Source organism: Prinia subflava, chromosome 17, assembly GCF_021018805.1.
Source record: "Prinia subflava isolate CZ2003 ecotype Zambia chromosome 17, Cam_Psub_1.2, whole genome shotgun sequence".
Classification (NCBI taxonomy): domain Eukaryota; kingdom Metazoa; phylum Chordata; class Aves; order Passeriformes; family Cisticolidae; genus Prinia; species Prinia subflava.
Genome location: NC_086263.1, coordinates 3839371 through 3854696, shown reverse-complemented (window position 1 = coordinate 3854696; position 15326 = coordinate 3839371). Strand labels below are relative to the sequence as shown.

General features: G+C 42.5%; 1 protein-coding gene across 26 annotated transcripts in view; it reads right to left on the bottom strand.

Moving 5' to 3' along the window:
• Positions 1-15326, bottom strand: part of RBFOX1 (RNA binding fox-1 homolog 1) — an 818485-nt gene that overhangs the window by 672143 nt on the left and 131016 nt on the right. For all 26 annotated transcript variants that reach the window (XM_063414918.1, XM_063414939.1, XM_063414937.1 and 23 more), the window contains exon 2: positions 3734-3796. Coding sequence is in view for 18 of the 26 variants with exons in the window: in XM_063414910.1 (XP_063270980.1) it covers positions 3734-3796 (63 nt within the window). In the remaining 8 variants the exon portion in view is untranslated. The remainder of the gene's footprint in view (positions 1-3733; positions 3797-15326) is intronic.

Genomic DNA, 15326 nt, shown 5'->3' with positions numbered 1-15326 from the left:
GTCAGGCTCAGCTACCCCAGTGAAACTTTTTCTGAAGCAAAAACATCCATCAGAATATTCTGCTGCCCATCATTAGGAGCAGGCAAATGCCTCGCTGCTCCTGGTCCTTAATGAATTCCTACAATAACTGTGGAAGATATCTGAAGATATTGCAAAACAACAATGACTATAATGACAGTGGAGCAGATCCTAACAACTAAACAGTTCCTCATCCTAGCTCAGCTAAAGTAATGGAGCAGAACTTACTGCATCATTTACGTTGTCTAACTACCATTCTTCATCCCTTTTTCATTGTAATTTGCACATATCAGTAATTCAAAGTGCTGCAATTTAAAAAATATTCAACTCTCTAGACTAATACTCTCATTCAGGCTGCATCAGAATAGAGAGAGATGAATAAATAAGAATACCATCATTAAATCTTTTTCTTCTCTATTTATGAGAATAAAGTTATAATATTAGTTTATTTCTAAGAGAATTGTGGTATTTTATAATAGGTCTCTTTCACAATTTTTTCACTTTTGTTTTCCATGCCTCTCAGGTAGAAATCCCTAGACCACACTAAACTCATTTTGGAAAATAGATTTATTGTTTTAACAATTTTTAAAGATGTGTTTAATGGGGGGAAAAAGAACACAAAATGCCCTATAATATTTTCAATGCAACAACAGCTCTTTCTCCCTTATTTTGTTCTGCATGTTTACAATTCCAAGAAAAATACAGCTCACTCTAAAATTAGAGAAAAGTGGTTTAAATGACTTTCTTTCACTGGCTTGATAGGCCCTTCCTGCAAGTGCCTCTGTGACACTGCTAGACTGCAGGAGGAGTGAGGGTGAGACTGGAGAGCCAAAGCCCTTTAGCATAAATATCTTTACATCCAGCAGGGTTTAAAACATGGACAGCCCTGGCAGACCTTCCAAAGGATGAAGCTGTCAAATTAACACCAAGCAGCACCCCTGGCTCATCCTTTCTGTTACTTTGAAATCTCCTAGTCAAGGAAAGGTGCTACTAATAAACCAAGATGACTCAATTACAGTATGTTTATCAAATTATGGAACAGCTGTTGTTGTATGCACAACCTGAAGAGTAAGAAAAAACAACAGAATGGGTGAGAATTGTATAAACTTTCTGCAAACACTGAAACACTTCTGATTTTTTTTTCTTTTTTCAGAGAGCCCCGGTGCAATACCAAAGGGAAATGTCTTGTTTGCCAAAGGACTGCAGTTCCACCAAGGGAGGTGTGCAGGGGAGGGCAAGTTCATCTTTCAGAATAAGCTGGACTCGGAGAGAGGCAGCACAGCCCAGTGTCCCACCCTGTGAGAGCTCTGTCTTTCCCTGCCAGCACACACAGATCAGCCCCTGGGCTGCACTCTGGGCTGGGCTGGCACAGCCAGAGCTGGGTGCTGCTCCCAGCACTGCCCTCTGCAGCATCCCCACCTCAGGGAACCCCAGCTTCTCTCCATGCAATGCGAAAACCTCTCCACGCCAGGGAATCGGTGAAGACTCAGCTCATCTGGGTTTTACATCCATTTCTGCCACAGACCCCCTGCCACTCACTATTTGTCCTTGATTTCCCACTGCATATTTGGAACAATTCTATCTCCTCTGCCTGTCATGTTTGTTTTCAGTGAGTTTCTGGAGCTGTCTTCCCTGCTTTGTTTACTGGTTTGCTCAGTGCACCGCAGCTTTGCTGGAGTCCTGTAGGCATTACTGCACCATTAACAGAAGGTCAAACACCTAAATCCAGAGGCTGTGAAACAATTTTAAAACCCAGGATTTCTCTGGAGGTAGGCTGTTAAAACTGGACTTACCTCAACATATTTCTCTATCGAAATGAAATAGGAAAACATTGCAAAGCAACTATAGCTAGGAATTGAACTGAAATTAAACCGCAGGACACTGAATACAAAATTCCATTATTACAAGAGGTTTTTGAGAAGGGGAAGATATTTGTTACAACACATGCAATTCCAACACCTTAACACCTGTGTGCTGGACAGGAATTTCTGGTTTGAAATTCTTTTTCTCAGGCAGGGAAGGCACCAGAGCATTTCAGCAGTGTGGTATCCGTGTCCTGGGTGAGGAGGGCATCCCGCCCAGGCAGATGGAGCTGCCAGGACCCAGCTCCCATCCAGAGCTGATTCCAGCCCACCCTCAGGGCTGGGCTGAGCCTGCTGACACAGGGACCCCTCAGCTGAGGGACAGTACTGCTGCTGATTCTGGGAAAATCACCAACAATTGGTGCCCATGGAGCTCCAGCAGCATTAAACCCTCCTCAGGCTCCAAATGAGCGTTTTCTTCTTTCTTGTTGTGGGTCCCCAAACCTCTGCTTTAGCTGGTTGAGGGAAAATGAATATCTTTTCCTGGAAACTACATTTATAGCTGCTGAGACATTGTGTTCACAGCCAAATTAATGTTAGCTTCCTCAAAACATGCTGTGATTATCTCAGGGACTGCTGTCTCCCCTGGGTTGGAAACCCCAACCTCCTCCGTGCAATTTTTACCAGAATTTTTCTAACAAAAGCTGTCAATTGCATCAAATTCTGCTAAGGGCTGTAAGGTTATTCTGTGCTAGAAAATACTGTTCGTGACAGAGGAAAAGCGAAAAGCAACAAGCATGCTGAGCACTACAGAATTGATTTAAATCTATCCTCAAGATGAACAGGCTTTTTTTTTCATCCAGTAAGCCAGGCAGTCTGTTTGAAATAATGAAATCTTATTTCAAAGACATTAAGAGGAAGATTGTATTCAGTGTAGGAGAATAAATGCAAAACTCTTCTATTTTCTAGCAAGGACTGTGTGTCTAATTTTTCTGTGACATGGAACTTCCTGTGTTGGGGCAGAACTCAGCTTCTCACATTAATACAGTGGAACAAAAAGGTGAACGTAGTCTATTATTTTATCAATACCCATGTGCAACAGAGAAAAGAACAGAACACAGAAAAATGTAACTTTAAATGTATAAATGTATATAAAGCAAAAATAGACTCAGTCTAATACAGAACAAGCCATGCTCATTGCCTAATACAAAATATCCAAGAGCTGGAGTTAATTTTAAGCAGAGGATTATTAAAAACAGTTTAAGAAGTATAAAAGACCATGAATTACAGAGTTTTGTCTGATACCTCTGTGTTTACTATAAGTATAGAAAGTTATATCCTGAATAAAAAATGCTTAACCATTATTGGTTTTATGCATGTGCTACAAAGAAAAACTTTACCAAAGAATAAAATCCAAGTATGAAAGCGCAACAAGTGTTTTGGATTTGAAAGCCTCTTCTCAGAAAGGGAAAAGGAAAAAAAATTAATCAGAACAAATACTTTTTTCACATGTCTCTTAAAATTTTGGATCTTAATTCATTATATTCCCCATTCTGACTTTATAGAGAGCATTTTTTAAAGGAAAGCATGATGAATTAATTATCCATAGCTGTTTTCAGGGAAAAAAGTGTCTGTGAGCAATCTGTACACAAAGTAATCAGCCAAAGGTGACACAAACACGACAGTGACACAACCCAGACACGCACAAGGGAAACACAAGAGAAAATCACTTTACCCTACAGCCAGAAGCAGGTTAGGTTATTTTCTAAGCACGTCACTGCTCACTGAAGACTAAAAGCCATCAGACCCCTCACTTGTGCTCTGCCAGACTGGGGATGCTGCAAGGTGGCGAGCCCCAGGGATTTCTGCACAGGAGAGATCTGGGAAAACCAACACAAGAATCAGGGACTTACTGAGAGGAGGCTCTGCTCGTGGAAACGATAGGCACCACTCGCATGGGGCTGCTGGGGAGTTTCCTGGGGAGAGAAAAAGACATTTTTACTGGGAGTGAGGGGCTGAGGGCAGCTCCTGCCTGTGCTCTGCACTCACGGAAGGCTTAAAGACTCAACAGAAAATGCAATTGCTAATGCACTGCTTGGGCTGTCACTGCACACACCAGCGGGCCAGGAGTGCATTTGTGTTGCAGTGCAAAGCCAGACAACAAAATCTGGTTATTGATTCACAAGTGTGTTTTATTATTTATTAAATATTCCATGATCAGTAAATAAATTCTGACAGTTTGCAATGTGTTTGTAACCAAAAATCTATGTTTTCATTGCAAATTTACCTACTAAAATAGACATTACTAAGCTATAACTGTAAATTTTCCCCAGCACAGGTTTCTGTTTCAATAGGAACACACCACTGTAATTTGCTTTTTGTGTATCCTTCAACTGAAAATTTGCAGCATTTTTGCAAAAGAAAAATTATGATAAAATGCATAACCAAAAGGGGAGCATTCAGAATATATTTTACAAGTACATATTTGGAAATTCCAATAGGGTAACACTCTATTCCTTGCCGTTCTTTCTTATTAATGAGCAGCTGTGACATGTAACTGTACTGAATTATTCACAGAATTTTAGGAGGTACAGAAAGCTCAGCCATGTTTTACCTAACAGATTCTCCCTACAAGCAGTTTTCATTTCCATGTGCAAATGGCAATATGTACTCTTTGATACAAATACTCCTGAAAATAGAATCATTGTTCATATTTTGAGCCTCCAAAGATAACACACACCTAGTTCAGGGTATAATCGAATCATTCTGTGAATAAATTGAGTAAACTTTTTATTCACTTCAGTAAAATTCCAAACAGTAAACATTTTTTCACAAAATATCCTGCCCCCTATATGTGGTTTCACTTTAAACAAAATAAAACAAAACCAAAACCAAAAAAAGAAAAACAAAACAAAACAAAACAACAAAAAAAACCAAACAACTGAATAAAAAATCAGTAGAGTTTGTTTCTAACACAAATGAGGAAAAATGGGAACAAGACCCACCACCAGCAGAAAAGCACATGCTCCATAAACATGTCAGGTAACATTACAATGGTCACACACACTGATAAAATCACTTCAGGGTTTGGAGAGGTGACAAGCAGGAACAGCAAACACTTGAATTTCTGGGGCCAGCACTAGGGGAGCATCTCTCAGAGTCAAGAACTGATTCACACTGTGGCTCTCAGCAGCAGTGGGCACTGCCTGACTGCCCAAACCCTCCCTACAACCCATTTCTGAAGTCAACACACAAGTTTCTTTTTATTTATGTGTTGTTGGGCAAAAGCAAGAGTGCCACACTTAGGAACTTGCACTTTGTGCAGATTTGTCCCCACTGGAGGGAATAGCCAGCCCTGCAGGGGCAGTGCAGCCCCCTGGCCACCCCCAGCCAGCTCAGGGCAGCTCCTTGAGCAGGGCTGTGAAAAACGAGGTTCACTCTCCTTGTGAGTAAAATTTAAAAATTTAATAAAGGACAAGAGGAGACAAAGATAATAAAGCAAATTTTAATGGCTGGGTGCTTGGCATTCGGCCAAGAGCACACCTGCTATTTTGGAGACACCCTTTATGGACCTTTTCTATTGCATATTCATAAACAATTATGCACATTTAAACTTTTCCCAAACTAGTTCACATGTTCCAGTTCAGCCTGGCTCCTCCTCAGTCCCCCTTTTCAGAGCTTGTGCATTTCTTGGCTGTGGTTTTAGTCTGCTCTTATTGTCCCTCCAGCCTGGGTTCTGCTCTGTGCTCTCTGCAGATGGCAGTGCTGAGAGTTTGGCCTGTCAGCAGCAGGGTCCTCACCTGTGTTCATTGGATTTTATCCCAGCTAAGCAGGCACATCAATTACCTCAGGCACAACTCTATCAGCTATTTCACTGCTATGTCTGAGTGTAGTTAATAGCAGAAATAAAAACTATTTCCTTACAGCAAAGTGACTTTAACATGATACATATAACATCCATTTTAATATCTGTGAAAAGCCAATATTATAATATTTATTTATAACAGGGCCAATCCCACAACGCTGGTGACATTCCACCACACACCCTCAGCAGGTCACAGTTTCCAGGGCTGGTACAGACCCCTGGGCTGAAATTGTCCATCTTACCAAGTACACAGAATTTGTTACCCAGCTACTCAGGCAATACCTCAACAAGAAGCCAGACTTCAGGCATATTCACGTGATTCTGTGAAGCCATTTTCAGTAGAAGGAAATACTGGAAGGGAGCAGCTGGAAAATGCCAGTGCTTTTGTACAAAACCCCCCTCCTGTAATTCTGCTAAAATCCTGTTTACAGGCCTAGGATAACCTGCTTGGCTCTGTGCTTGGGCATTACACCTTATCCTTTCACTGACATGAAATGCCATTGAGAACTGTGCACAGAACTACAAGCATCCTGTGGAGAAACACGACATGCACATTTCCAGTGCTAAACTACCTTTTCCTCAGCTGCCACAAATTGTTCCAAAAGACCAGACAGGCAAGTTTTGCACTCCTGTGACTCAGAAATAAATTCCCAACCAGGCCAGTTTTGCCTGCAGCCGGTGTCACAACATCTGTAGGTACCAGGCACACAGAGCAGCAGAACCTTCTGCAGAGTGAGCACGGTGCTCCTGCTCTGTGCAGAGACCAAGGAAAAGGGAGAGCTGGAGGAGGTCCAGCTGGGGGTGTGGGGAGAGGTCTGGCAGAGATGATGATCTATTAACATTCACTTAAAAATGAAAAAGTGTTTCCAGGTGAAAGTGTCAGTGCTGAGATACCCCAGGGGCTTTTCCCCGGGGCAGCAGCTCAGGCAGCCCAAAGGAGCCCAGGTTGTTCTGCAGGGTCCCTGAGAGACAGAGCCCACTCAGGCTTCATAAAACATCACCAGAGCCAAGCATTCCAAGAGTATCCCAGACATGTTATTATTTTCCAGTAGAAGTGGCTTCATTAAGCATTATATTAAAGGAAGAAAAAAACCCCAAAAATAACCTAAAGCAATAATAATCACTACTAATACATATATACAATTACCGAGCCTGACTTAACATCTACTGCTTCAGACCTTTATCAAAAGCCTACGTCTAAATTGATCTAATCTGATATTTTTTTTTAATTCTGTTCTAAAAATGCAATTAAACAATAATATCTGTTGCTGCAAGTTAAAAGCCATTCTCTTTAGATAACAACCAAATACAACAAGCCGTGAGTTCTGCCATCATTAGACTTCTAACCATATTACTTCTATTTCGAGGCTTTTTTTGTTTGGTCTCAGTTTAATTTCCTGTCAGCCTTACAAGAGATTTCTAATGTTTGGGCTGTAGGATATGCTCTGATTAAAAATAATCTTCCCAATTACTGCCTGGCATGACTCTACTGCCACATGCACTCTGCCACTGGCTTCTGCATTTCTGTCAGCAGTAATTGTGTCTGTAGCTTCTAACTGTAAATGAAAACCCAGGGGGCATATTTGGGTTCCAGTTTCCTTTGCCCAGCCATATCTTTTAATTTGCACTGTCTGTCAAAAGGAGATGTTTGCAGGCACTAAAAGGAAATCCTCAGAATATCAGGTTAAAAAATGGGAGAAGGAGGAAAAAACAAAATTCAACTGGAATATGATAAACCACATTTGATATTTATGCCAGGATACTCAACACAGAGCAGCTCATTGCATTGATCAGCCTTACAAAAGGGGGACTGAAACCATTTACTGAGCATTTCTAGCTGCACTTTATTACCATTAAATTTAATCTTGAATCCTAATCATCACCTTAGAATGGCTTTTGTATTTTTTTTCTTTAATTCAATCATTACAACGAATACTTTACAGAACAGCATTTCTTATCACAATGGAAAAAAATGATTATTTCTCAGGCTCTGGGTCCTGGCCTGAACTGTGCAGTGGGGTTTCCATCTTTGACCACGCTGCCCCTTCCCTCAGCCTTGGGGTTCCTGTGGGGTCCTGTCCAGACCCCAATGGTCCCCTGGCCTCTGTCCCCTCCATCCCGAGGGGCTGCTGCTCCTGGAGTGCCCAGAGGGTGCTGGGGCTGTCTCAGGAGGTCTGGGCTGCTGGCTGTGCCCCTGGGAGCTGCCAGCTGCCCTGGGACACCTTCACCCTGAGCCCTCAGTGCCACCACAGCCACGCTCAGAGCCCCAGGGGCTCCCTTGTCCTGCCAGGAGTGAGGGAGAGGTGTCCCCGTGTCCCCAGGGTGTGCTCTGTGTGCAGCAGCAGGGTGCAAGCAAGGTGCCCTGGGGCAGGACAAAGCACAGGCTGTGCCCTGTGCAGTGGGCACAGAAAGAACCCAAAGAGGAGAAGAAAAACCTGGTGCAGTGTCAGGAAGGAATCTTTGTGTGGAAGGGGGAAGCACAAGCAAGGACACGTGCAAGAATGCACATGTGGGACTGCAAAGGGTCACAGCAGGAAGATATGGAGAAGACAGTTGCAGTTATTGCTGGAAGCAAATATTCACTATAAAATGAAGAATACTGTAAAGTCCCCTGGAAATAATCTTCTGTGAAGTCTCAGTCTCTGATCTGTCAAAATTAAGTAAATTTTTGTCTCAAAATGAAAACGGCACACAGCGCATTTGGAATCCAAGGGATGCAGAGAGCACATTCTTGTACAAAGGAATCATGGAAGTTTTCTTTGTGATAGGAGGATCGACACTGAGATTTGGTGAATGTGAGCAGGGATTTATCCAAATAGCACTTAAAATTGAATAGCTTCTCTTGGCACAAGGACTGATTGGAAATATTAAACACAAATGTTAGTGCTCTGCACTGTGTTTGCTGGTCAGTGCTCTGCTCTGTACTGTTTATATCTGTGCATGGGGGGAGACACTGGAAAGGGGAGAGCAGAGCCCATCTCAGCTCTGTCCTGAGCCCTTGGCTCAGCACTCCGGGTGTAACCTCCCTTCTGCAGGGCTCTGCCTCTCAGTGAATGTTCTGTGCAGCAAAAGGCTGGGAACAGACAAGAACTTCAACTCATCAACTGAAAGGTGTGAGCAGGGGGATTGTGACACCACTGCCTTCACAACTGCACCGTGGTACAGAGCAAAAATGGCACAGATCTGTTAAAATATTATTTTTAAAATATTGTACAAGATGTGTAAGAAGTTCTTTGTGCCCATCTGAGTCCTAAAGGGCAGCAGGGCCTATCCTAGATAATCTCAAGCTATCCTTGCTTCCATTTCCATATCTTACCTGGGATAAAACCATCATTTACAATATATATCACCCCCTACCTGTGACTGAAACTGCCAGGAGGTTTAAACAAATACCTGTTTTTTTAAAAAAAAAGGTAAACCACTGAGTTAAAAAGGGGTACTCCTGGGGCTGAGGCCACATGGATGTTTAGGTATTTATTAAACATAAAAGCTATAGGATTAAGTCTGGCAGCAGACATCATGAAGTTGAAAGGAATGTTGGTCTCTTACAAAAGGACATTTTTTCAGAATTTTGGCTGCAGGGACAGCTCAGAGGCAGAGCCTCAGCAGTGGGAGAGCCAGCTCCTCTGTCAGTGCAGGGAAGGGCAGTGTCCAGGAGTTTCCCCATTCCTGTTGCCATCGTGACAACATGAGAACCCCTCATTTTTTCTGTTTCCTTGCTTCTCCCCACTTTTCTGCAGTACAGACTGCTCAGCCTCATGACAGGCAGAAAATTCCCCCAATCCCAGCAATGCTGCCCATGTCAGCCACAGTGCCTGCCAGCCTGAGAGCCTGCATCACAAATCCCAGGGAACAACACGCCCCAAGGAGGTGCAGAAATAACAAAATGATTTGGAAAAGCTGAACTGTCCTCATCTGCCACCAGAGAAATGCTCCCACCGATTGCAGTGGTGAGCTGTTAGCAATGAATACCTTGGTCCTGACAAACAGCAGAAAGCAGGAATATCACACTGCCAGAACAGAGGCTTTGCATTCTGCATGTTTAAACGTTTAAACTAGTGGCTCTCTCATCTACCCCAGGGCAAGAAATGAATCACACCTCTACAAGCAGTGCAGTTTGGAAAGGAATATCCCATCCAGAGAGAAGAATGGTGAACTTACCTATTTTTTATTATTTTTAACAGAAATTTTGACATTGCTTAAGAACTCTAGGTGTTAATTGAAGGCAATTGACAAAACATTTGAAATCAAGGACTAGGATAAGAAAAAATAAAAACAAACCAAAGCCCACCAGTTTATCCAATGGCTTTCTGATTTATGACATCATGGTTCTTAGAGAAACAGCACAACTCTAGGCTACATCTCTGAACCCTAACAGAAAAATAATAGTTAGAGGATCCATCCCATTCCACGGACTGGAGCATGTGTCTTGTGGACAAAGCAAAGAAAAAAAATCTAGTTTGGGTAGACACATCAACTTTTCTGATCCAAAGACATTTTTATCACCACGGAAAACAAAAGCATCATTTCACACACTGGATACAGAGAGGGGCTGGGATGGATCAGCTGACAAACACCAATCTCCAGGAAAAAGGATTTCTGTAAGGTCATCGGGGCTTGGCAGGGTCCAGCCTGCCCCCAGATATCACATAAACCATGCTGGAGGCAGCCCCAGCCCCTGCACCCACACAGGCAGAGAGGGAGGAGCTGCTGCACCCTTGGCACAGGGGCTGTCACAGCTCTAAAAAGAGGATCTTTACTGTTTAGGGTGAAAAATCATTTCAGTCTGAAAGAGAGGCAAAAATAACAGAATCTAAGCCTGCCACGTTTAGAGATTTACTCCTGCTACCTAAAACGACTACAACTGATTTCAAAAGACAAGTTAGTGTTTGTTTTACACAACACAGGAGAGCCTTGGGCTGAAAGAATTATTTACTGTTGTTGCATCCAGCTGGGTGTAATTTGACAATGATCACAAAATGTGAAGTCCCAAGCATGGAGAAATCCATGCAGATCCCACCCTGGGGTTCAAGGGCTCTGCTCTGATCAGAAGGAAGGAGAGGAGGAAGCTCAGCTGTGTCAAGCAGCCTTTCCCCAGGAGTAACATGACTTTCCACGGGAGAAAAAAGAACCAAAAAGTATAAATGATGCAACCCATGGGCCAGGCACACAGAATCCATCAGTGGAAAACTCTTAAGCCCAGATTGGTTATTTGTAAACAAACAGAAAAAGTGAGGATTTTTTTAAAACTGGAGTTCTTTCAGCAGGAAAAGAACCAGATTTGCAGACATCACACATTTCTGAATGGCCACTTCCACACATTTTTTCCCTCCTCATGACCTTCCCCAGCACCCCAGGAATCCCCAGCCTGCAGGGAATGGTCCCCCTGCATCCCTGCCAGCATCAGGAGCCCCAGCCCTGCAGAGTGACCCCGTGAAATGAATCCCTGGAGGGGCAGGGGCTGGCACAGGAGCCCGCCAGCCTCTGCACATCCCTCACAGAGCAGCTCAGCCTGACACTTAATATTCACACTGGATTGCAAGCTATGTACTCAAGGATAAAGCTCAGTAATAATAAAGATTCACAGCCTGACAGGCCCAGCATACAAATTCTCAGTGCAGAGCTCACTTTGAATATCTTTTTTTTAATCTAAAAAGGCATCAGGAGTTTTCATCTTACAAAAGAAACAACAGTACTTCCCATTTAGTGAGGGAAACAATAGAATGAGAAAATATAATTTTGGTCTACATGTAGATACTGGTAAAGAAGCACCAAAATAAATATTTTATTTCAATATCAGAACACTGTGTCCCCAGTCCTTGTCTTGCTCATCAGACACAGGAATACATCAAATAAGCTTTGCAGTTTCTTTTTTTTTGCAGGGCCAAATCCTTTCAGCCAGAAACACATTGGTTTAAACCATTTAAGAATTTGCCCACATTTCCAACAATTTACAGCTTGTATTTAGCATGTCATCTGTGAAGCCACAACCACTGGAAATATTTAAAACTTCGATATATGTTATTTGAACATGGTACCCAACCAGGTTTCTCACTGATCCCACAATGAACAAATTTCTAGCTGCTGTTTAAACTTCATTCCACTCCTCAGCCTTAGTCATGTTTTATTTTGTATTTTATCCAACACTGCGTAGTACTGTGCTTTGTACAGTAATATGTTAATTGTTTATTTTACACTGTAAAGTCTTAGCCCATTTTTTTATTTTTCTAGTTAATGTTTATTTTATGTTACAACAACCTGGCAGCTTGCTCCTGGGGTGTTTTGTTTGTTTGTTTTGTAAATGTTATATATGTAGGAGGTGGTTTAAAATGAACAAAATTATCATTAAATGCCCGATAGTTTTTATGCTGAAAATACTGTTACTAAACATTAGCTCCCCTTAGACTCTTTTGCTTGTTTTGTATTTTGCTTCAAATGTCTACAATTCTATCACTAAATCTACCTTTTCCTTTTAAAATCACATTGCACCACTTAACTCCACCTCACTAAATCACCTTGTTAGTCATACTTTGATTCATTACACTTCACTGCCTTTCATATTTAAATTATTTCATTTCTTTCCCTACTCCCCACCTTACTCTGAGCATGCCAAGTCTCCCTTGGTGCAGTGATTCCTTATATTGCACCCTACACAACTCCCTCTACTAACACTTGGTCATCTCCCTGCGAGTTTTCCTGCAGAACAATCCCAAATTTCCACATCCAGTCCCACCCCTTCGTTTCATTTACATTTCAGGGGCACCAGGACAGTGCCAAGCTGCATTTGCTGCATGATAAAGCCAGGGATGAGCAGGAACTGCAGCCCTTCACCTCCTGTGCCTGCTGCACCTGCCCCTGCAGGGGATTCTGCCACATCCCCAGCAGCAGAGGCTTGGTGGGACACAAGATCCAGAGGATGGAGGCACTGTGGGGTTTGGCATGAAAAATGGAGCTGTTTTCAAGCTACAGAGGGAATAAGCAGCTGAATCTCCAGATCATACAAATATGATTGTTATGGCATAGACTGCTGCTCATTCTTACTCTTTTCTTAAGCACAGCTACATTTCTCAGGGATTCCACTCACAGCCAGCATTCACTTCCCAGACTTCATACAGAAGTGAAGAAATAGCTTCTCTATTTCCCATATAAATATATTTCTTTGCAGATTTCTTAATTGAGCCTTGGAAAAAGATCATCTCCAAAGCATAGGACAGATCAGCATCTCTCTTTAGAGAGTGCAGAATGGAAGTGCAGTAACCTGAGCTCACACTGAGGATGAAGAGGTTGGAACAAGGCTAAAGTGGATGTTCCTCAGAGCTGCCCAAGGAGGGTGTGTGAGCAATCCCTCCTGCCCAAAGAGGCTCAGGGCACTCCCCAGCACTGCCAACTCAGAGAGACAGAATCTCCACTCTGATTCCTCCTCCTGAGCTGCTCTGCTGCTCTTTGGCTCCTCGATGTTGGAGCTGAGTGCCTGGGGCTGGGGAGGGAGGGAGGTGCCCCTGTCCTGGGCCAGGAGGGATGGAGAGCAGCCAGAGCCAGCAGGAGCTGCCACCACCCCCAGAGCTGCCACCGAGTGCCCCAAGCTGCTGGCCAGCTGTAATATCGGAGTTATTACTTCTATTTGCAACTCATCAGGAGTTCAAACAGCTGCCACAATCACCAAAGGCTGCAAATCCCAGCCTGAGGCACCCAATCCTCTGGGCAGTAACCAAATCCTGCCTGGCTGCAGTGAAAGGCGTCCTCATCTTTCCAGGGGTTAAGAGAAATTGTTAGGAGGAGATAACTGCTTGCTCCAATGGAATTTTGTGCCAAGTCAAATTAAAAATGCCTCAGTATCTTGTTACAGCAGGCAGTCACTTCCAAAGCATCAGATACTCACTGCTGTCATGTAGTTTGTCTAAGGGAATCATGGCAATGTTTATATGTTTTTTTCCCCTAATCTTACCTTGTAAAACATTTTGGAAATGCTTTTGGAATTAAAAAGATTAAACATTTTAAATCATGATTAAGATCTAGCCTACTAAACCAAAACAAGATTATTTTCTTTGTCCAAAAAATACACCTTCATAGCTTGTAGCTTGAAAAATCTGTGCAGGAAGGAATGATTCAATTCTCAGAGCCACAACTCACAGAGAGCTGGTAAAGTGTCTTTGTCCTGTTTAAATATCAAAGCTCTTCTGGGTATCACTTAGATGTACCCATCACAATTCAGATACTTGTGAATAATTCAAGATGTTATGCTTTAACTTCTATCAGCAATTCCCTTGAAGAGGAGCAGTAAGTAAGCATTTCTTATAAGTTATAGCATGGATCCATATAATTAATATTTTGATGTACTTTACCTGTCTTACTGTTTGCTCTTGTGATATTAAGTTGGTATTAAATAAATAACACACTCAGCTACCTTGTCCTACTTTTCAAAGATGCTCCAATTTCTGTAATTGCTTCATTTGATTTATTGTTGCACCTTTACTCGAGTTACATATTCTGTTAATGTGCTATCAATGGAATTAACGCTGGTTCTTAGTAGGAAACTTTTTTAATCAAGCCAGCATTTGTATTGCAGAAGGAATGCACTGCTAATACTCCCCTGGAATCAAAATAGCCTTTTAGTGGTGGGAAGTAACCTGCTTCACCTTGGCATATTTTCCTTGGCATGCTGAAATAAAGCAGAGATGATGTGCTGTTATCCAAGCAAAAGACAAATAGTAGCACCCCATTAACAAACCTCAGAGGTGAAGAAAGGCACATAAAATCATAAGAAAACAACAACTAAAATATGCCCTCGTTTTTCAAATGAGAATTCAGAGAAAGCCTCTGTCCAAGTGACTGTAAATTATGTATTAATCTTAACACAATATTGAAATTAAATCCAGCAATATGAAGAAAGACTGATTTCAGCTCTCCTTATTTGCAAATAGTGAAAAGACTTTACTTCATGAAGTAAATACATATCTTTGGTTAGAAGGATGAAGGATCAACACACAGCTTGTGTTCTTGAAATAAACTTCATTTCTGCTGCCCACAGCAGTGCACATGACGTTCTCTAGGAGCTGTGCCTGTCTGCTCTCCAGACCCACAAACACTCAAGGAAAACGGGGTGGGGGGACACAACGAGAGAAAAATCAATCTCTGCAAACAGAGAGAAAATTAACTCGTTTATACTGCCCTCCCTCAATCATTTTCATTCAGGAAGGGTATTAATTTTGACTGTTAATTAGAGTGGCATCTGTCTCTGCCCCGCTGGCAGGAGACCAGGGAGCACGAGCAGCCTGAGCTGCTGCTGCAGGTGTGCAATGGCTGCAAACTCATTTCTGAACTGCTCCACCACAGGAACAACAATTTACACAGAGCCAGCTGCCTCAAACACACCTCCAAGATCACACTGAGTGAGGATCTGCAGTACATGGAAGCACTCTGGACACATTTTCCAAACTTTCCTCAGCAGAACAGCTCAGCAATGCACTGACACCAACTGCTGCACAAGAGGCAAAATCTCCAAGCCCACAGACCTAACACAGGCATTATTCCATTTATTCCACAAACCACCTGGCTTTAGGAAAGCACTCATCTCCTACATAGTCTGAAAGAAAATTGCTGCCATTATATGTAAAACCTGTTGCATTTCTAAAAAGTTCTGA